The following is a 23636-nucleotide window of genomic DNA, read 5'->3' on the forward strand; positions in this document are numbered from 1 at the left end:
TGCAATACTGCATTTACTTTTCATGGTAATTGCTCATTTAGTTAATGATTAGGTTTCATTCCGGTGTTCAGAAAGCACTAATGCAATCGACGACACATTCCTGAGAGCAGACTGAAGGCTTGTTGTGTGTTATAGTTATCGCAGCCAAGTTTGTATTTGATCTGCCTACTTCAGCCCATAAACAAATGGATCGCATATCAAAATAAAAGGTTGTTCAGCGGACTGTTTGTGCCTTTTCTACTTGTTGACAGTCAAAGTGGGCTGGTTCTTAGCATGCTGACACAGGTTTTTGTTTTGTAATGAATCCATCAGGAATTCCTATCAGGTTTGAGAGATTTTCAGCTGCAGCTCATCCATCATTACACAAATTATGCATGTCTCCTCTAATAAATTATTTTTTAGTCAACTTAGTTTTCCTAGTTCTACACTATTCCTGATCACAACCTGGTACATAAATGATCTCTTAAAATTTGGGCTTTGGCCAAAACCCTCTGTGTGTCGCATGAGCAACACCTACTGTGAGCAGATGGGCTTCTTTGTAAACACACTTGATGCTCTGCGAGTTACTATGTAATGAGTTCTGGAAGGTCTAAAGTACAAAGGCCAGCACAAGGAGGCAGAGTCGTGCTTCACAGACACACACCCTTTCTTTTTAAGCCCTCTCGTATTTTGGTGTGTGAATGAGAGGGTGGTAGGAGGAGGAACGATGGAGAAGCTCTTTTCCTGCTTTGGGATGGAAGCTCCACACAGGATGTGGGAGAGAGGGGAAAGACAACAGTGCGCTCTTTTATGTCCCTGTCTTGCTTTCTAAACTGTAACAGGATTCCATTTGACATTCATTACCAGTTCGTAACTGCTTATAACCAGGATTGTTAGCTATAACCACAAGTGTTATTGCGCATGGGAGAGTGAAATCCCTAACTTTACAAGTCTGAAAGATAAATCTCTTTGGGCACTATTACAACAGCCCTATTCCCTTACTGAGGTTTAGTTGAAGCCAGGGGTGTTAATAATTCATGGCTTACTTCCTGTCCATCACGAAGTGCTGAAATATCATGAAACTTATGCAAAAAACGTGGTTGGCTTGAAATACAGCAGGGCAGCCACATGGAGTCTGGAGGCAGAAAAAAACACTCTCATGGTGACTCCACAGTCTGTGAAACATGCAGAGGGCTCTGGCACTTGCTTGCTCTCATCCTGTGCGTACAGTACTGTGCTCACAGGAGAGCTAATAATACCCTCCCGTGGCCGGCTCAGCACACAGAAAAGTGCCTGCCAGTGGTTTCGGCTGCTTTGCTCTTGACACTGTATGGTTTTGGCTGCTGTTCATATTCTGATGGAGCATTGGGTTCAGCTTGTTCAACTACCTCCTGGCTCGGGCAAGAACAGCTCACATGGCAAAACAAAAGGGTATAAATACCACCCAAACCTTCCTGCCGCAGCCCTAGCGCCTGCACTCTGCGGAAAATCGCTGAAGACACGAGAAAGGCACTGCAAAAAAAAAAGGGTTCTCACGGTATATTAATGACTCCAGAGTGAATGTGGAGCATTGTGGGATAACAGCACCACAGCGCCTGGCTGGCCAGCTGAGTTCAAAAGGTCAGGCAGCGTGCTGATCTCAAGCAAAGACTTCGTCCTGTGTTGATTTCAATTCTTAAAGAATGCAGGTGAGCTGACAGTCAACAAAGATCCAGTTTGCCAAAATGCAATTACAAATTTAGCCCAAAAATGACACAGTAACCATCTAAATATGTGTGGTTCTGGAAAAAAAGCTAATTTAATGGCTGCACACTAAAAGGATTCAGAGCAGCGAGGTTGCAGAATTTAGATTGAAAACATAAAGGCCAAGTTTCACCCATGAACTCATAGATTTTACTACAATAGTTAAGCTCTTTAGTTCTGACAGCAAAGCTGCTGTGTGATATTTAACATGAATTTGCGATATTAACCTCAGCAGTTCACTGATGCACATCAACTATACAGCCAACATCTGTAAATGATTATCGTTTAGACATGAACTACTCACAATTCTTTAGCATTGTACTCTAACATGCTCATATGGTTCTATTTTTGGCTAATGGATAAAATGCATTTCCTGTGGAAATATTACAGTTGCCGCAAAAGATTGGAGGCACAGACTACAATCATACTTTCTTTTACTTGGCAGGAATGTCAACTGTAACACGTTAGTAAAAACATGTGATTCTTCGAGGAAAGAAAGTCATTATGCTGTCTAACGCTCCAAATAGGACACGCCATTGCAAATAGGGCGGGGTGAGCAAAATTACTAAAGCCACATAAAATGAGGTAACTGAAGATGCACCCAAATAGCCTGCGCTCAAATTGCAAGTGCTCCTGTTCATCAGTTCATACAATGCATCGAGAGAAACTGGGCCAAGAATCAAGCCAAGGTAAGCCAAACTGAAACACAATGCAGCGTAGCAGAGCAGTGGTTCTAACAGAAGAGATTTTAAACGCATTAAAAATGCAACATAAAATTTTTACTATAGAATTGAATCAGCACTTTGTTGGAAATAATTAAAGAACCACTACATGTGGTTAGCGTGACAAAACTGAGATTTAAGCTCAGTTTTGATTTGACCAAGCTGCCAGTCGGAAACTGTTAGTATCCAAGGCCCACACACAAACACAGAACTTTTGGTGTAAGCAGCACAAAACCTGGACCCCTGAGCAATGGAAAAATGGAATATGGTCTGATGACATGACTTTCACCAATTTTCCTGCTTTCAGATGTGTTTACATTTCAAGAAAACCAAATCCACAATGTTAGTTGCAAACTGTTTAACATGTTGGGGAATGTGAAATTCTATTGATATTCATCTTTTGGAAGACATCAGCTCAAGGAATGTTTTAACCAAGGAATTTACAGGACCAGGTGCACTTCACCAACAGTCCCTTGGTGATACTTTATATTAAAAAGGAAATTAACAAATAGACACTGCTTAAAACAATTCTGCAGCAGTTATAGAAACATATCTTCCAGAGACACTGTAATGACCAGATGTGCATATTGCACCATCTTTACTGTATGTTTTGGAGGAGACTGCAGAGCACATGCTTCATCCATCAAAGAACTGGAGGTGTTTCTTCTTAATGGAAAAGCTAATAATGCTGTAGGCGTGATGAAGGCGATGAGTGACCCCGTTTCTTATAAAGTACTTAGTATGTTGTTAGATGTTTCCATTACTCTGTCCAACCCCATGGTTTCTTTCGAATGACTTCATCATGTCTCATCATTTAACTAAAGGCAACTGAACTGCCATTAATGCAGCACCATTGCAACACCTGCTTAATCATTCTACCCAACACAATGAGAGACATCCTGCACGCCTCTAAATCAGCATCATTCAGGAAGCGGGGCGTTATTCACACTGCAAGGAAAAATGGGCTAAAACAGAATGAACACCCAAAAATAAAACTGACTGATTTTTTTCCCCACTTCTGATTTGTTGCCTTTTATGTTTGGAACTGTATGTACAGCATGTTTAAAAAAAAAAAAAGTGTCAGTGTGTTTCTCATGTGTCGTTGTGTTTCTCCCAGGCATTCACATTCATTCATTCTTTAGTTACTGTATTATGCTGCTCAGAGGTGGAGGTGGATCTGAATGCCTATTCCAGGAACACCTATTCCATGCCCAAGGCAGGGACGTACCCAGTGCATCACATTCATTCTTTACAATTACAATATTACCATTTCTGTCAGCACCTTTAAAATAGAGTAAGACAAGACAGGCAATTGGGTTACACTTCCCAAATATTACTTTCAACATAAAAAAAATAAAATGCTTTCTTTTGAGCTGAAATGCATATTATCTGCCAGATGAAGGTCAAAGGAAAACGAATAAACTAAATTGATTAATTGTTAATGAAGCTTTGATAAGTAATTGTTTAATCCTTTCAGGGTCACAGGGAATCCAAAGCCTATATTGGGAACACTGGACACCTAGCCAGAATACACCCTAAATGAGATGCCATTTCACACACACACACACACACACACACACACACACACACACACACGTCTATGGACAATATAGTTTAATGTCAAATTATAGTCAACTGGTCAGAATAATAAAGGATCAGGGTGCTATTGTGTGGCCCATAGAGCAGAATTACATCCTGGATCAAATGGCGGTTCATCACAAGAAAACAAATTTCAGTAAATCACTGAACACTGAGTCTTACAGTGTGAACGAAGCCTTAATGATAGGGAATAAACTGCCAATCAAAATTACTGTGCACTCAAATCATACTCTCATGGGGTACTACCATTGTTTTATTGTAGCGTATTGTTCACCTGATAATGATATAATTTACCTTTAAAAGATTTTATGTTACAAACCCCCCATTGTAGCGTTACACTTTGAAAGTTCACTCTGTACATTAATAAATCGAATGAGAGGTGTACTATGGATGGAGACATGGGAAGAACAGCTCAGTGGCTTTTTATTTCTCAGACTCTGGCTACAACAAAAGCCAAAATATCAGTGCTGGTTACTGTATATATTAGAAAATACTAATACAAAAACCTATAATAAAGGCATTATCATTTGCATTAATAGTAATGAACAGCATTTAATATTGCATCTGTAGACTCAAAAAAGTACTGAATTGTTTCAGCGTCCATGGGATGGTGTTCCTTCAGAGATGTGCACCTTATACCTTCAGTGTGTATCTTTCTTGTCTCTTGTATGCTCAAGGGGGAATCTGTTGTACTTTTGGTGTATGTTTTACGTGCAGTAAAGTCTACCATGTAAATATACATCAGTGGACTTTGAAATCGCCTGTAGTTACACTATATTTATATCGTCATGTAGTTCAGGTACAGAAGGTGTACCCTTGTGAGAATTTTGTGTGTTTTTTTAAGTGTAAATATCCATGAGAGAGTCACCGAGGTTGTAAACGTACTGTGCAGCTCCCGAGTCCGCTGGTATCTGATTGGCTGAGTGTGGGAACAGCCGCGCGGCCGCTTTGCCCACCCACCGTTTATATAGCAATCCGCGCACATTAGCGACTTCCTGCACCGAGGAGGCTATTAGAAGCGCGCGCTCATGGCAGCTAATGATTATCGCGGTTACCTGCGGAACCATATGGACATGGAGCAAGGGGGTTCACGCTTCCAGCCGCCGACTCAGAGCACCCACAGGCCGCTGATTTTCGGCACGCTGGCCGTCATGGGACTGCTGCAGGTCGCGTCCAGTGTCACAATTCTGCTGCACTTGACCGGTTATCTGCGCGAGGTGAGTCGAGCCGCACTTTCTCTGAGTAGCACCCCAGCACGAGCCCGGCCGTGGCGCGCTTCAGATCGCTGCAACTCTGTCGACCTTGAAGTTGCGTGACTTTGTTTTTTCATTTCTTTATCTAAAAACTTTCAGGAAAGGCTGAGGCGATTGCACAACATTTGGTGTTGTCGTATGTGTGTGTGCAGGACGTTTCTCACCGTGCGCGTGTTTGCGTGTGTGCATTTCTAGGTCGCGCGGTTTCGTTTCTACCTGCGTGTCCTGTGCTGTGAATCGCAGTGACTCTGTGCAGAACACAACTGGAAATGGCGGTTGACGCTTATCTCAGTCTGTATGTTTCGCTTAGAAGTTTTCTTCTTTTTTTTCTTTCTATCTTTTTTTTTTTTTTTAACATCATCTTCAGGCAACGTGTTCGCCCCGTTCGAGTTCTCCGAAAAGAGCGCGAGCAGCATGTCGTGTCGCCTCCCTGGTTTGTGCTGTTGGCACGCGCGCTGTGAGCACGAGCTTGATTTTCCGACTCGATAATCGCGTTTGCCGCTGTATTGGCGGTGTCGCTCCTTGCGCGAGCTCACACCTCGGAACTGTTCAAAGCTTTCATGCAACTTTAGAAAAAAAAGCCAGAAGGAGTCTGTGCGTCTGTGATTTCTCAAGCATGGAGGCTGCTGTGCTTTCACGGTGCTAAAGGATGCCTGTGTGGGAGAGGAAAAGTTTGGGAAATCACCTTTTCTATAAACAATGACACATGAAAGAAAACGGGAGAGAGAGCGAAAAAATGCATTTCATGGTGGAGGATGTCTTATAAAGATCTGTGCATAAATCTGGACCTAACAAGTCCTTTATATATGTTGTATGTGCTTTCCATCCCTAAACAAACAATCAAACAAAAACATGCACAACATCATATCAGTTCTTAGCATTTCAGGTCCCAGCTCCCTATTCATATATGCATATTTACACACACACACACACACACACTCGCACACTCTCCCTCACACAAACATGGGCAGGCCTATCACATGTTATAAATCTTAATCAAGACCAGCTTCCCCCTGTTTATGAGTCTTTACTGTCAATCTATTGTTGGGAGGTTTTGGTTGGAATAGTGCTGTATGAGTGTGTGAGAAGCGTTTTATTGTCCTGGGGGGAGAGCCCAAGTAACAGACAGAAGATAAATTTCAGTTGTACTTGGCACACACTTCGGATTGCCTTTGGAAAATGGATGCAGGAACAAATTCAGATGAAAATTGCTGATTATTTTATTTTCTCTGGCTGATATTTTTTAGTTACTGCTTCTCCATTTTTTCCCGTGTTACTTGAAAAAACGGCCGTCTTGACACAAGAGGATAATGAATGTAATTCAATACTAATTCTCACACATCCCACTCAACCTGCATGCGGCATACAATGAGTCATGGACACTCTCACCTTGGGTACTGAGCCTGCTTTGGCTCGTATAGTTTTAATCACAGCCATTACCATGTACCCAGGTGTTCATATGATTTTGCAGTCAGTCGTTTTGCCTTCCTAGAATAGACTGAAATACCCCCTAACCTCTGCTTAGATCAAAAAGTTTTTGGTCATCTAATCTCTTCTAGGAAACATCGACACATCTGTCTCAGGTTTGCCCTCTGAACAAAATGTGTGTTTTTTTTTAGAAGTTCATACAAATGACAAAGCATGCAAGCCCACCGTATTAAGCACATTTTACAAGCCATTTTACCAGCACATGATTGAATGCAGATACAGGACTGAATTATGTTTGTTGTTTTGCAGGTTGACCTTTCTTCAGCTCAGCCTATAGAGGTGAGTGACTGCGTGTGATTTTACTGATGTTTTACTGATTACGCCACAGAAGAGTTACTCCTTGCACAAAAGGGGTTCTTATCTTTATTTGCAAGTATGCAGCTTTGGTGTCAACTTCTGTTCAGCTTGCTAAAAATGAGTCATTTCCATGAACTACTAGTGCTCTTACATTCCACGCAAACTAAAAATGGTGATATATATATATATTGGTATTTAGCTTGGTAGATCTGATGCTCGTCTTTCCTTGACGTCCAAGATATTCTCACTGCTCTCGTACAGGCTTGGAGCCACTGTTTTCTTATAATTTGTTTAAAGCAGTAGATAAACATTGAGCTACATACCGCAGCTGCTGTAAAACATTTCCTTAACTGTGGTGGTTGGGGCTGCCTGTGTAAAGGTCAAGCCAAAGAGCTTGGGCCTGCTGTCTGTCAGGATAACTACTGCGAGGAATGAACACTCATGTCATCGGCTTCATTGCCGAGATTTAATACAAGGAGGCATGTTTACATAACCTGGGGCTGGTTTATACACAAAAAATATGAGGTGCTCTCCTTGCTGATGCGTCCAATTCCTTCTTAGTGGCGCAATGATGGAAGAGAAATGTAATGCTTTGCATGTAGCTTTGTTAATGGCCTCATAATGTCTGACACTAATTACTAGCATAAGAGTGCAGGTGCAGCATGGGGTTACATGGGAACCATGTCAAAAATGTTAGAGGTCTTTATTTTGCAGCTCCTATTTATGACACTGTCGATAAAACTTAGTAGGCACTTAGTAAGACTGGCTTGAACCACCCACACTGCCTGGGAATAATAGTAAATTATCTCATTATGTTTATAAGCATTTGAGCAATGAGTTCTTGTTCATGCTCTTTCACTACGAACCGCCAGTGTGACAGTTTGCATAGCCGCAGATATTTCTTCTAAGAAAAACGCTAAAAAGCTAGTGCTGAAATCTGCGATGTCTCTCGTTCTGTTTTTTATTTCTCAAGTGCGGTACAAAGTTGTATATACTGGCCTACACTTTGTTTGTGGTCCGCCCAAACCCTTATGTTTGTAGCTGAATAGGGTCCAGAACACTGCATAGAAAACAGTTAATCAAAGCTTTTAGTCACAATTGTAGCTGTTGTCTTGACTGTGGAATGATTGCTATAAAAAAAAAAAAAAACTTTGCAAACAACATAGTATTGTATTTCAGAAACAGTTGTCACATTTGAGCACAGCAGTCATGACTGAGATTTAGTTCCATAGCTGTTGGTTTTAATGCAGCTTTTCCAAATGTCATTACCTGGTCTTTCACTTCATAAACTGCAAATTGGCTGTAATTATGTATTGTAATCCTGAATCATTTTAACACTCTGCAACCATCAACACCATTAAATGATATATGTGCTAAAATCTGGATCATTTCATGTCAGGTCAGTTTTAGTGCAGTACCATGCCTTTCCCATAGGTTTCACTGGAAACACTCAGTTTCTCTCAGAACTTACACTGGAATGCGTCGCAGGGTTTTATTTAAAAATGAAAGTATGAATACAGGGAAACGCTTTTGGGTTTTTTTTTTTTTTTTTTTCTTTTTCATGTTTGTTATTTGTTCTTAACACACACTAAAATAGAACATTCATTATACTATTCTTAAGAAAACAACGTGAGATTTTGATGATATAGTAATCATAAAACTAGAACAATGTTTTTAAAATTCATGAATCTATGCACACATTTCTGTTTGGACAGAGCTGACTAGAAGTACTGCAGAATTTTTAAAGGCTACTGCCATTAATTATTTAATGAAACAATGGGATCAGCATATTTACAAATACATTTTAATAATACATATTTTTAAATTGGAGACCCTGGAAAACCCTGTTGTTTTTTTTTTATTGACCATGCCCTCTGCCTTTACTGTCACCATCATTTTATTTTCTTTCTTTCTAGTAATCCATTTTAGCAGTACATCACGCACATTTGGTCTATCTTAAATCCACCCACATAATGCTTATAAATTTTAGTCCAAAGAAATAAATCTAAAAATTTAAAACAACCTATATAATATAAAATCTTATTTAAAAAAACTCTATATAGATTTCCATGTATTTAAAATGGAAAAATCAAATGTAATATACAGGTAGCCAGAGCAGTAAAGTAAACTCAAAAAAAGTCTTAAAAGTCTTTCTTGAGTTTCCTATTCATTTTTTTGTTCACTGAGGTGGAGGTGCAGTATTGTTAACCAAATTATTCCAGCATTTCTCAGGTGAAGTTCCTTGTTTACAGAGAGTGCATGTGACTGTGAACTTTGGCTGTTTGCCAAACATCCAAGCCAAAAAACTGTAGCATTCCTTAGTTAATCACCCTTGAGAGTTTTTAAAGTTAAAGGAATGTGCCATCTCTATCTCATCTGTATCACGTGATGATATAATGCATATTTCATCCCTGTCCTGAGAAGAAGAAAAAAAAACAAGAAAACCTGTTTAGTCGAAACTTGCTTATAATTGAAGCCCAGGGCAGATGATGAATTGCATAAGTAGACATTAAAAGTATAGTGAAATTAGAGCACTAGAACCATTTTAGCATTAAAAAGTAAGTACAGTTAGTCGTTTTTAGGTTGTCCAGTTTATGGTTGTTTATGCAGAAACCAATGTATTTTTAATTTTCAGCTTCATTGTTTGCTAAAGAATAGCCACAAATTAACAGTAATCGCACAACAGATGATCTTGATAGTGGATTGTGTATTAAAACAAATTTTCAAGATGGTATACATTTTAGTCTAAACTTTACACTCAGCTCAGCTTTCTTTTATCTCTCCCTCCATCTCTTGTTTAATAAACTCATCCATGTGGAAAATCTCAACATTGTTTCCATATTTGTAAAGGCAAAGGTGCAAAATTAGCTGTTTTCCATGGAAAACAAAAAGCACGCTCTGTGTGTTTTCACATGCGCTTTGGTTGCAATTTGACATTTGTTTTCTCCGAGAGACATCATAACAAAGACCAGAGCCAGTCTCATTAAGACGCACTGTTACAGGAAATTAATCCAAGTCAGTCACAAGCCAAATGTGGCCACATAATATCCTCTTCCATCACACAACACGTGCTGCTTTAGCTAAAGAGCCATTTAGACCATGACCTTTGTATATACTTAGTGTTAACATTTTTGCAAATGTCCTATGCATCTAGTTTTTCTGGTTGCAGAAATCAATGAATTGAGTATAACTGAGAGAAATTGGACACTATTGATTAATTATATTGTTTCTTTAAGTATTAGCATGATTCAATGATGTGGTGAAAAAACATTTAGGTTTACAGTACTTAGTAGGTGGTACTTTAGTATTACAGTAACATCAGTAGAGACTTTAATTGAACGGTAATTCCAGTGAAATGATTGTAAAGTAGAATGATCTTAATAAAAGAATAACGCCGCCATAATTGAAAACGTATTTCCCATTATTGCCACCTGAATTTCCACAGAATTTTCTATGATCTGTGTTCTTAAATGTGTCAAATTATGGCACATATGACAGCTCATGGATTTAGTTTTATTATGTAATTTACATGTTAAAGTTTTAGCATAATATCTTAACCATCAATCAGTATAAAGTTATACACAGTTGGGAATGTGTTCACTGATTCTTGGGATTCCATTTAAAGATTATTCCTGCTGAACCTTTAATAATGGCTTTTGTTTAATGATTGTTCTATCAGCTCTATGTCTTAATAACAGTTCTATGACTCAAGCACATGTTTATGAAAGCTATGAACAGGTCATATTGTTCCTCTTTTCTTACCAAGTTCCATACCTTTTTTCTGCCCTTATTTAGGAAGTTCATTCTGAACCTATAATTGCTGATCCATTCAAAGAGATCAAGAAAAAGGAAAGATCCAGAAAAAAAGATCCAACCCCCATAGCGCACCTTTCTGTCAAGACCCCCATGGATTTCGCAAGCAGTAAGCAAATGCTACTATTCTGTTCGATCCAAACATTTGAATTAACATTGATGTTTTCATTTTAATTTGATTTGTTCCTAAATTGAATTTACAGCCGACCCCAATGTTTTGACCACTGTCCACTGGAACCAGTTTCACGGCACTCTGAAAAAGGTCAAATACCACGATGGACGATTTGTGATGGAGGAACAAGGATTGTACTACATGTATGCCAAGACCTGTTTTCGGTACGCCCCTGATCATGCCTCAAAGAAGCAGGATGTTAGCAACGTCCAACTGATTCAGTATATTTTTCATGAGAGTCACACCCAGACAAAACTCAAACCCGTGCTGCTTTCAAAGAGCGGTGCTACGTTTAATTTTAGTGACCCGAAGTATAACATGTACTGTGTGCAACAGGGGAGAAGTGTCCAGTTGAAACAAAGCGACGGCCTTTTTGTCAACGTGTCCAATTCATGGCTGTTGGATCCAGAGCCAGAGGGGACTTACTTTGGTGTTTTTAAATTGAGCACCTGACTTTTGTTTTTATTTTTGCTACTGAACTGGTTTTATGCACATTTTACAACCTTATGAACAATTTCAACATGACCAAGAACCACTGAGCACTTATATTTTAGATCACTGACTTCTGACTTTTTTTTTCAATATTGATTTATATTGTACATCATTAAGGGCACATCAGAATTCTTACTGTTCATTTTGTTCTAAAAGTTTTGGCATGTTAACATTAACTGCCACAGTCGGATAAGACGGCATTTCTACTTCACTATGGACTTCACTTGCTCTCTATACTTTTGGACAACCTTGCAGTAACAAACTGAGGCAAGCTCTGTTTGTTTGCGAGTGTTAAATTTAAGATATATGACACCTGATAATTACCCAGGGTCGTTACAAGCTCAAGGGTTTGCTGTAAGTAACGGTCAGATTTTGGCACTGCTACAGCGGCAATAGGTGGTCACTTGTGGAAATGTTTTTGTTCCAGTTTCGCGACACTCTATACTGGGTTTTGTTTTGTATACTAATAACCAACGTTTCAAGAGTTAAAACAGGTATATTAAGCAGGTAAAATGCATATGCAGTACAGTCCTCTCTGATCTGCAAACCACTGTTTAAAACCTTCAACTTAAATTTTAGTCATGGTTTAGCAAGCTGAAGTCCTCGAGCAGATTTGGCACTGATCTCCCAATTTAATGCAACTTTAGAAGATTAACAAAAAGCCTGTCAAAGGTCTGCATCATGCTAACCTGGATATATTAATGGGAATTTTTTTTAGGTTATACGAAATTTCTTTGAGAAAACAAAAGAATATCAAAGATAGCTGGACTGTCTTTTAGTCATTGTGAGAGCTAAATAGATCAACATGAATACAGTGAACCAAACTGAGTTTGGTACATGCTAATTTAAAGAGTTGTTTTTCATTTCACTTCTTTAGGAGAAAATGAGAAAATGCACTAAATGTATTTATTTATTTTTATGATGAAAAAGATGGACATTTGTAAAATGTTCTGTCTTATTCTCAAACTCTTGTACAGTGTGTATGTCTGCCTAAGCTCAATTCTTTACACAGGTTTTGGATGACACGCATTGACTGTTGGTCAGTTGTAGATGCGCTTTTTTTCTGCAAATGATGGAAGCACAGGGCTTCTTTTAAACTTTATTTCGAGTGGTTTCTCAATAAAGAAACTTTGTATTTATGTATCTTGTATTTGACAATTCTGTGCACAAACTCTCATTCAAAGCAGCATTGATTTTACATCCATTTTGAATTTCAAACTTAAAATTTTAAGGATTTTTTCATATCAAATGTTTTGTTTAATAGTATTGTTTATTTATATCATTCTAACTAATAAAATACTTTTCTAAATATGCTCAAAAATGTGTTTTTCTGGTTTTGCTTTGAGTTAAAAGCTAATTTGTGGAAATGTGCTGCTTAACTTTTGTTTTACAGGAATAGCATGTCATTCAGCAAACAATGGCATACACTGGCATTCAGTGAGTTCTCCAGTACATGAGGGTGATTGATTTTAATGTCTTGTGAGTGAGAGTAATTGCTTGGTCTATAAGCAATGTTCCTACTTTACTTCCATCTAACTATATCAAAATTATCATGTGAGACCATGTCCATGAAGAGACCTTGTCCATGTAAGGTGAAGTCAAGTCATTGACAAAGGTCTTTCATGCCTACAAAGCACTAAGCGCATTGTTTTCTCAAGCTGTTACACTCATTTTCCCCTGTGCTTTTTATATTTAAAAGAAATGTGTCATATAGGTAATAAAACCCAGCTGTTTAAAGCTAATAAAGCTGATTTACTATCCTAAGTACATCCAGGAAGGCAGCTGATGCTTTCCATATTTCTCTGATAGATTTCAGTCACGAATAGGTGAGTTTTTCAGAATAATGATTTGTTAGGCACCACATCCACCCCAACTATGAATGAATGTTTTATTACCAACTGGTGCTTTTGTCAGCAGAACCTGAAGCATTGATACATTATACGATTTGTAAATGTTTTTATGGGATTCTGTGGTGGGCTGAAAATAGCTTTAAGGTAGACTTTATGGTGCAGCTGTGAGCTTGTTATGCACATTAAGGTTACTTAGAAGCTTGCACTCTCACACATGCCTCCTTTGCTGACTAAGCATTGGTTATTTTTGTTCCGTGCCACATTTCAGAAAGCTCTAACCAAAAGTTCATGTTTGGGCAAACACATTACAGGCCTCTGTACTGACCTCGGGTTGTGTGCCCATAAGCTTCAGGACCTTGGACAGCACAGTTCCAATCTGTGTGATCCATCAAAGCCGAGAACAAAGACTGGCTGATGTGTTTTTGACTACTTCCTGATGACTTGGTGACTTGGTGGGCACCTAACAACTCATGTAATTTGTTGATTTTCGAGACTTAGCTGTTAAAATTAACTCTACTCACTGAAAGGCTTTTCTTTAATGGGGAAATTTGTGCCCATTGGTAATATCCAGTGAGGAGTCTGGGCTGCAGGCATTGTTTATGATAAAAGCTTTGGGTTGATGTCAGGGCTCTTTGTAGGTCACTAAAGTTGTTTCACACCATCCTTGGAAAACAATGTCTTTATTGGCATTACTTATATAGAAACATTTTTTAATTATATAATCATATAAAATCTTTACAAAAGCAACAGTGCCAACATGAATTCTAACTAAACAGACCCAGTCTCTCTTGTAGCAGAAAGTTAGTTAAGTTACTATGAAAGTAAAGCAATTTAAGATAACAAAAAGTAAAAAAAATGACATATTAATGTGCTGTACATTATCAGGGCTAAACAACTTTTTTGTTTAATCAGCATCACCATTGCAGCTATATATATATATATATATATATATATATATATATATATATATATATATATATATACAGTACAGACAAAGTTTGGACACACCTGCTCATTCAAAGAGTTGTCATGAAAATAAAGAAAACTCTTTGAATGAGCAGGTGTCCAAACTTTGTCTGTGTATATATATATATATATATATATATATATATATATATATATATATATATATATATATATATATATACAACATAAAACGTTACTTGATATTTAATTAATTTTAAAAATATAAAATAAAATTGTGCCTAATTAGTAATGACACCAGTAAAGACACACTACTATCTCATTGTTTGTTTTCCCCCCTTTGCTAGATATCACAGCATGCAAATGCTTTTTGTGATCAACAATTAGCGTATGTGCACATTTAAATGTTATATTTTTTGACCGGGTTTTAATAGATAGCAACTGAAGTAAAGATTTACTTGGTATAATATATTTATTTCTTGTTTATGCTGCCATAAGTAGTAAGTAAGTAGTGACAATATCTGTGTAATCGGCTTGTTATGTAAACTTTCATGCCGTGATTTAATGGTCAGGTGTATTGTTGCCAACACCCAGTTACCACAAAACTGTCTCTCAGACAAGCCACATTGGTTGGTTATAGGTTTCACCACATCTTTCACTTTAATAGTTATACTACAAGTAACCTTTTTTCTGTGATATCTACTCTTTGGACACAATATGGTGTCCAATGCACTTCAGGTTCCTATTAACATATGCTTCTTAGAGCAAAATATGATTGTATATATTATTGTATAATATACACATAAAAAAGGGTTTATATGTAGCTCAAAGAGTACAAAATTGAGCCACTCAAGGATCTCTGGAGGTTAAGGGTTAAATGGTTATAAAATCCAAGAAGAACCTAAATGAAAAAAGTATGGATTGCAGGTGATACTTTAGATGACATTAGAAAGATAATTGCAATTGCACCAATTAAAAGATTTATGTGGATTTAATGTCCCTTGACAATTATAAGTGATGCTTCATTGTTATTTCAGTAAGAAATGAAGGAAGTTAGAGAGAGGGAATCCCCTGCCGATCCATCCATGATGATGTTATCTTAAAGCAATCCAGAAATTATGGGCTTCCTTCTTCAAAGCAAGAGAGATTATTGCCCGGCTTCTGTTAAAGCTGTCTGCATATGCATGTTTTAATCACTTGAACTGGGCAGATTAGTATATACTGAGTGGTAGAGAGTCAACTGATATTTTAGATTTGATTAGTGCCTGTTTTTGAATATACTGTACAAGAAGCTGCTGTACACATTGCAGATTAATTAAAAATTACTTGTCATTTCAGACTTGCATTCACCATTAAGGGCATTATATTAGCTAACATAAAGTGTTCAGAGCATGCAGTTTATTTATGCCTGTGGGAAATGGGAAGCTGTAGTGCAGCTAATAGCAGTGCCACATTCATACAGCTCCAGGGTCCCATCCTGAGCATTCTAATGTATACTAGTTTTGTATGATCTCTGTGGGGTTCCTCTCGGGTTCCTTCTTTAGTTTTCTCCTATCTCTCTGTACGTTCCAGTAGGCTGATTGTTTACTCTAATTTGCTCCTATGTGTGGTGAGTATGATGGACTGCCACCCCATCTGGGGTCAATTTCAGTTTTTTATCCTTAGTTCCTAGGATAGGCTCCAGATCTTCAGCTTTAATAAGAATATGCAGTTACTGATAATGAATGAATGAATAAATGAATGAATGATTTCTAGGTGCACAGTCTCATCCATGACAGGAACCATATAGACAAAAAAAGAAGGCTGGTGTCTTCTTTTTAATCCTTTAATCCTGAAATATCCTACAGCTTACAATATTCATAATCAGGTTACAGTCCATTAATGAAAAACATTTGCAATGCCAACCATGTCCAATATCTATACTAATTTCATTCCAAACTCCCAGCAAGTGTAGACATGTAGATTGTTAATTGCTGATGGCAAACCACACTATTTCAGCTCATCTTAGATTAAAGATTCCCAGAATCTTTTTTTTTTAATCTCTCCATTCCATCTTCTCATAACCTTTACACTTAATCCTAAACTGTGCTCTTTGGAACAGATTAGGTGATAAATATGATTTTTATTTCTGTTAGTAATCATATCTATATCTGTATCAAATGAGTACAAGGAAACAAACATTCACAGTACACATACATTCCAGCTATGCAACAGATTTGATAGTATCATTGATCTTATCATTAAACAAAACCTTATAAATATCAGTCAGACCTGCAGGATGCACATTTGTGATCTTATCTATATCTGTATCATCTACATGTGTCCCAGTTAGCTTTTTTTCCCTCTACAGTATGTGTCAGGTCTGATAGCATCTGATTTTAGAGAGCATCCAGCATGGCAGTAAGGCTTGCATGATGCAAATTGTCCACCATATTTGTTGAACACAAAAATGCTGCATCAAAGATGATTAGATACAAATACTTCAAACTTGCTTAGTCAGTTCCTGTACAATATTTATATCACATCTTTTTTTATAAAATGATTTTCAGGAGGCATCATAAGTCCATTTTCCCATCTTTATTATAATTAGTCACAATATGTATATCATGCTGTATATTTATATATTCTTCATTCAGAACAAACACATATGTACATTACTTCAATATACTCTAAACTACTTAACTCTGGCTGATATCTGTCCTTGAGAAACAACATTTTTTTTACCCAACCACCTTTTCTATATATAGGCAATTCTATTTTTTGGGTGTTTTTTTTTATTCTTTTTTTTTCCAGATAGATTGATACTTTATTAATCACCAAGGGGAAATGTGGTGTCACAGCAATCACAACGGAAGAGCTACAGGAAGGACAAAGGCTTGACAGTTCTAAAGGCTTTTAAAGTGCACAATAAACTCAATACTTTCTTTTATCACATAAAAGAAAGAACAAACATATACATTTAACTGTATGAAATCTATTACAGGTTGTCATGTTAAAAAATGCATGGTAGACACGAGGGAGGAGCAGTTGTAGTAGTGTTTGTATAAGTAAAGTTATAAATATTTGAAGTGGAAGTGCTGTGTAAGGATGTACAATGGTCCTACATAAAATGTTGTTCTGCATTTTGCAGACATAGCTGTCATCTTCAGTGTTCACATCACTACTTGCAATGAGTGGGGTCAGATCAGTTAAGGATTAGCTGTGGTCTTCTAAAAAAAGCAGCTCTTTTGGACAGAATGGCATGGAGGGATATTTAATATTGTCCATGCTTCCCTTCATTTTGGCCACCACCCACCTTTCAACTTTCCAAAACCCGGCGGTCCAGTTTGCAGCCTGAAACAATGCCAACTTTCCCTTGTTAGCTCATTCAGTTTCTTTGCATAGCCATGCTGATATATTTGGCCCCATCATGTAGTAATTGTGCATGCTGAAGCAGGTAGGTTATGGAATCACCCACTCTCACCTTCGGTTGCTAGTTTAACAGATGAGGGTCCGGTGCTGAATTCACGTTTTTTAAGATGAATCAGCACCCGTATCACATGGGATGTGATGAGATACTGTAGATAGTAATTTAGATCAGCGTCTTTCTTCCACAAAACTGGAATGATGCAGAATCCCACACAGCTGACAGGTGCAGGTTTTTAAAACATACAGGCTAATGCCATCTTGTCCTGCAGTCTTCTTAAGCTGTCTCCTGACCTACCCAGACAATCAAGTGGTCTGTGATGTATGGGTTAGATTAAAAGAAAACTGTAAGCAAATTTGTTTACTGACATTGACAAATTCAGCTATTATATAGGACTTTCAGTATCCATATATGTCCCTTTGATGTAGAGCAGTATTCACTCTGTCTCGTTATGTCTTATTATGGTGTATATTACAGCTGCTAACATCTGTTTGTCATTACTGTGAGTGTGTAATGAACTCCATGGCAGCGGCTGTACTACTGCAAAATTCAACACACAAACACTTATTTTAAAAAGCCCACTCCATCCGAAGGGTCTAGTGCTAATATTAACACTTAGGTTAACAGCAGTCTAATGATAGGCCACTTTAATCACAATGTACAGGACATTTGTATAGAGGACATTTAAGGTCTATTTAGAATAGAAAATATTAAGTATCAATAAACAAAAACAGACCATGAATAATACACACCAATTCCAACATTTATGTGCCCTTGAATCTAAATACACTGTTAAAGATCTTCTGTTCTTAACATGAGGTTTATATTGAGTCTAACAAGTTTCCATACAGTGGAGGTTTGTAGCTTTTTTTTATTGTTTGCTCAGATGGTTTCTCTTTGCAACAGCTGGTTTGACAAACATATCAAATGGAAAATCTTCTGTTGTTTTGAATGTTCTATATTTCAAGTTTTGAGGTGATGTATTGGTCAAAACACTGCTAATTGTAAAGGACAGTGCTGTTAGTATCTAAACACTGTTTGTGTAAGTTACATATAGCATATCATTATGGAATACCTGAAATCAATTAGAAAGTTCAACTGTGGTATAAAGTGTATTAACCCTTACAAAGCACAATACTCCTTTCATAAATGTAAACAAAAGTATTTTCATTAAATTTACATATTTAATGAGACATTTTCATATTGTATATCGTTTAATAACACAAATTTTTTTTTTATCATTTTCTTATCAGCCTAGATTTTCCACTACAGGTCCCTGTGAATAATCTGTATAATATAAAACTGTTATTGTATTAGAATGAGTGCATTAATAAACTTGTAATTTACCTTCCAACTGAACTACTGTAAAAGCTTCTGTTATAGAAAATTAATCAGTGAACATTTGTTCAGCTGTGTACAGCAGCCTACTAAACAAAAATGAGGCGATTGTTGTTTTGTCTTGCACTTGCAGGTCACACATAAATATGCATCCCTCCATAAACAGATCACTAGCCTTCTCTGGTGATCTTGGCAGACGTGCAAGAGGGAGAAAACCTCAGAGTAGACAAGTTTCCTAAGTCATTTTACAACATGTATCGAAGAGACTTAAACAAAAGCCTTGAAATCTGACAACAGGCATCATGGTATGCTTGTAATTTTGTGCCCACTGGAATGTTCCACCTTCTATATTCCCCCCCACACACTTGCACGCAAGCAGTGCAGCATTAAAGACCATCAGATAAAATGCGTTTTAGGTTTGATAAATAAATACTGAATAAATAATAAGCAATAATATGAATATTTCTGCAAAATAATTTGATACTCAAATACTAGCCCTTTCTTCATTTACATATGGCTTGTGACTGAAAGCATCATTTGGTACACTTTATTTAAATTCAACCTATTAACACTTTGACACTTTGCATGCATTTCTCTCTCATAAGTATTTTGATTTATAAACACACTGCATCTTAGGTGTTTTTACAAACAAATGATTCACTGCTCATTTTAAAACACTGACAATTGACCACATGCTTTCCAGTTACACTGTTTCCTTTGCATAAAGATGTTTATCCTGCAGATAAACAAAGAACTTGACATACATAGGCGAGATAAAACCACAGATGACACATATTTGTGTCACCTCGATTGCTTACTGTATAAACGTAACACAGTTTAGCATCTTAACGTGTTGGTGCTTCACATGCATTTGTTTTAAACACGAGCTATGTGATACAAGAATTTATTTTGTTTTATACATAGGCACATTTAAAAACGAGGCATATTCATTGCAGCTCCTAAATAATAATAATAAAAAAATAATGTGATGCTGAATATGGAAAGATAGCGTGAGAAAAATATGTTCATTTCAGTCACAAAGGTGGTCCCGTCCTTCTCCCCTATGACTCAACAAATCACAGAGTGGAGAGCGTCAGGCTAAACACTGGTCAAGATTTGGTGCCTGTTTCACCACACTGTGCTCCAGATGCTGAATGATCATGCTAGGTGAGCTGGCAGTTCTTCTAAAGCTTCAGTTAAGGTTGACTAAACTCTCTAATTGATCTTTACCCCCTCTTCATCTCTAGACATTGCTAATTTCTCATGGCACCATGCACCAGACTACTAAGAGGCTGGGCACAAACCTTTCTGCTTTTGATCTAGCACCCTCATTATGCACAGTGCTTTTTCAAACATGGAAAGACTTTACAGCAGACCTGGAAATGTATACTGGCGAGATTAAAAGAATAAGAAGCGATTCTTAAAAAATAAAAAGCAATTTTGTCCTGAATCGCATGATTTCTGAGAACAGGTGGTTGGGGTACTTGAAATGTGGTTTCTGAGAGGAAATATTAGATATTAATATGATGATTAGTCTAATTGCTTCAGGATATCAGGAGGCAGACTGTAAACACAGACATGACAGCATTGTTTTGCATTAGTTCATTGAGTGCATACTTTCTTGGGAGTGGCCACTGCTGCTTTGGAAGCTCATAGATGTGGTGAGTTTGATGAATAGGATGTCTGGCTTCCATATGTCATGATTGTGTTGAAACCCATGATCTAATCTAATCATATAAGCTGAATGCTACTATATACTTTTTGTGTATGTCTCTGTTACACATTTTCACTAATGTATTAAAAAAAAAAAACATTAATTATGATGAATTGATGTTGAGTGATTTTTCATTTTCAATTTGTACAAACACGATGTGGTACATAAATATGATACACACTGTATGTATTGTAAATACTTTAATAATACAGGCTTAAAGTCATTTAATCTCAATATACACAGACAGCACTATGTACACAACAGTTCCCCACCCAATGTAATGTAATATTTGATCCTACAAGGGAAAAAAATCGTCTTGGCAGATAAGGATTCAAATGGAAATAATTTTATTAACAAGCCACTGGAAAAACCAAGCCACTTGGTTTGACTACGTGACTCTTGATGGGATTGTGGGATTTCTCTATGCTTGCTTTTAACTCGCTGATTTGTTGAGCTTATCATAGTATGTTTTAAATCACAACATAGCACAATCTTGGTATATTAAAAAAAAACAAAATTCAGTTTATAGTAAACACATTAGTTTAACCCCTCACTTGCTAATTTCACAATTTTGATTTATCATCCCAGATTTATTCTCGTTCAGAAATTGCCATACCACTAGTATGGAAATTTGGAAAAAGTGTATGTTTTCCTATATTTTTATTTGCTTAAAATTAATTGTGGGTATCTAGCCGAATAAAAAAAAAAAACATTCTTTTCATTGTATTGTATAGTTGGACCATTTTGGTCTTCGGAGACTCGCTTCTGTAGAATACCACAATTGCCTGAAATTGGACTTTACACAATAACTCGCTACAGTGTTGTGAAAGTGGTCTGACTGTCTTCTGGTCAAAGGCCTCCCCCAGGCTCCTGAACTGATTACGCTGTGAATAAACTAGGATACTGTTGGGAGTTCAGACGTATCATTGAGGATATTACTGAGACAGAAGACCACAGCATGGTCAGGGCTTTGTCCTGTGCAACTTCTAAATTAAGTCACTGAGTTTATTTGATGGAATGTTTTTGTAAAACCGAACTGACCTCTATTTCTGGGTTCATTGCAGTCGTTTATATTATTCTTATTTTCACTCTAACAACCTCATACAAATGTTTAAACCAATAGAAATGGCCAATAGTGTTTAGTTAAATTTGCAGTGTGTTGTAGTTGTTGTAAAAGAAATACTGAATATAAATGACTAGAGAAAGCACCCTGTTCCATTTGTGTAAAATAATCCAGCAGTGTTTTGTTGTCAAAATGTTAATAATAATAATAATAATAATAATAATAATAATCGTTTTACAAATGCCTTCCATGCCCAGTCAAAATGACAACTTATAATCCACTCATCCAGCCAGAACAAGACATAGTTAATGACAGCGTCACTCTGCAGATCAGTAGTAAACTGTTGATGCTTGGTCTCCAGCTCTATCATAGCCTGTAATTTGGAAACTAGCTGCACGCTGGTTCCATCACAAAGTGGCCGCATAGCCATGCGTTAGTGGTTTTCAGCATGAGGTGCTCCTCTCTGCGCCATGAGAGGAAGGTTAGTGTGATGCCTCAAACATGCTGGCAAAGGGAAGTCAGTCCATTTTCAGTAATGTGAAGACTTGGGGCAGAGGAAGTTCATCAGGTCAGGATGTAGCTGTGTCTGCTGTTACCCATGAGAATCAAGAGCAAGCGAATAGTCAGAAGAGCCATTTTTCTCAAAAGGCTCTTGGAGCACCAAAGTGTGGGCATCAGCAGGCAGTTTTATTGCTTTTGCTATGGCCTTGCTTTTTGTGCCTTTGCCAGACCAGAGAAAGCAAATATTTTGCTTGTCTCGCAGCTGTGCAGGTCCCATGTAGACTTCAGGCTGGAGGCCTGCCCTTGGTGGGGAAGCAGTGGAGATAAATAACTTTCCCAGCAAAATAAAATTGTCTGTAATTCTAATGTTAAATCACACTGTGAAGAACTATAAGTGGTGTCAGCACCCTAGTCTATGCCTTATTTCATGCATTGGGGAGATCCGCTTAAACACCAAGGGACAAAACTGAACTGAAGTTGAAGAATATTATAACCACTTTTCCCTCTTACTTTAAACTGTCATTGAAGAATATTGAATATTGCCCTTCACATGATCATAGTCCTAAAAAAGCACCCATAGAATGCCCCAGATGTCATCATTAACAGACCATTTAACTTTTTGAAAGATTGTTTTATTGACTGAATAATTATTTTTTTTTTGTAATTGATGTTAGAATTTCAATCGAACAAATGCTGCTGCACTGCTTCTGTTTCAGCAGTATATAAGGGGTATATGTCTTTTGGATGGAAGACAAGTCCGAAAACATGTCTTCTCTCTGAAGCCCAACTGCAGTCGATTTTACCATAAAGACCATTTGTGCGGTATATGTAGGAAAGCTGTTGAGTAATTTTAACAAAATAAAGCAGTTTTCCTTTGATCAGTGGAAAATGTCGACACTATTTACAACATACCATTTCCTAGTGTAGCATACATGATTTAGATTGTTGTAAAGGCATAAAATTTGAGTACCTATAGAGGAATAACACATTTCACTTTGCACATAATACACTATAGTATTAGTCAAAACTTTGCTCAATCCTTGGTTAATTTATTTGCTTGTGTGGGTGTATGTGTATGTGTAAGAGAGAGTGTGTGAGTTAAAAAAAAAAAAAAAAAAAAAAACGTCAGCAAACTGTCAGCACTGTTCATCAGCAGCCAAGGCGTGCCTGCATGGTCTCTCTTTCATGGAGCCGATTTTTCCCCAGGAAGCAGAGTGACTCAGTTGTGGTTGTTGTGGAGATTTCTGCATGTTACAGCCCTGCAAAAGGCATGCTTTTCCAG

The 23636-nt window shown here is 37.4% G+C and overlaps 1 protein-coding gene across 1 annotated transcript; it reads left to right on the plus strand.

Moving 5' to 3' along the window:
- Positions 1–4492: 4492 nt before the first annotated feature.
- On the plus strand, positions 4493–12697 carry tnfsf11 (TNF superfamily member 11). The gene is made up of 4 exons (XM_046845768.1): positions 4493–5260; positions 7034–7063; positions 10877–11003; positions 11098–12697. Exons 1-4 carry the CDS (start codon positions 5072–5074, stop codon positions 11517–11519), a joined length of 768 nt encoding a protein of 255 aa, XP_046701724.1. The 5' UTR covers positions 4493–5071; the 3' UTR covers positions 11520–12697.
- Positions 12698–23636: the final 10939 nt, after the last annotated feature.

The sequence above is a fragment of the Silurus meridionalis genome, chromosome 3, assembly GCF_014805685.1.
Source record: "Silurus meridionalis isolate SWU-2019-XX chromosome 3, ASM1480568v1, whole genome shotgun sequence".
Taxonomy (NCBI): domain Eukaryota; kingdom Metazoa; phylum Chordata; class Actinopteri; order Siluriformes; family Siluridae; genus Silurus; species Silurus meridionalis.

Coding starts and splice junctions, on each gene's coding strand:
- tnfsf11 (XM_046845768.1), top strand. CDS start 5,072: ATGGCAGCTAATGATTATCGCGGTTACCTGCGGAACCATATGGACATG. Junction 7,064..10,876: donor CTTCAGCTCAGCCTATAGAG/GTGAGTGACTGC, acceptor GCCCTTATTTAG/GAAGTTCATTCTGAACCTAT. Junction 11,004..11,097: donor CCCCATGGATTTCGCAAGCA/GTAAGCAAATGC, acceptor TTGAATTTACAG/CCGACCCCAATGTTTTGACC.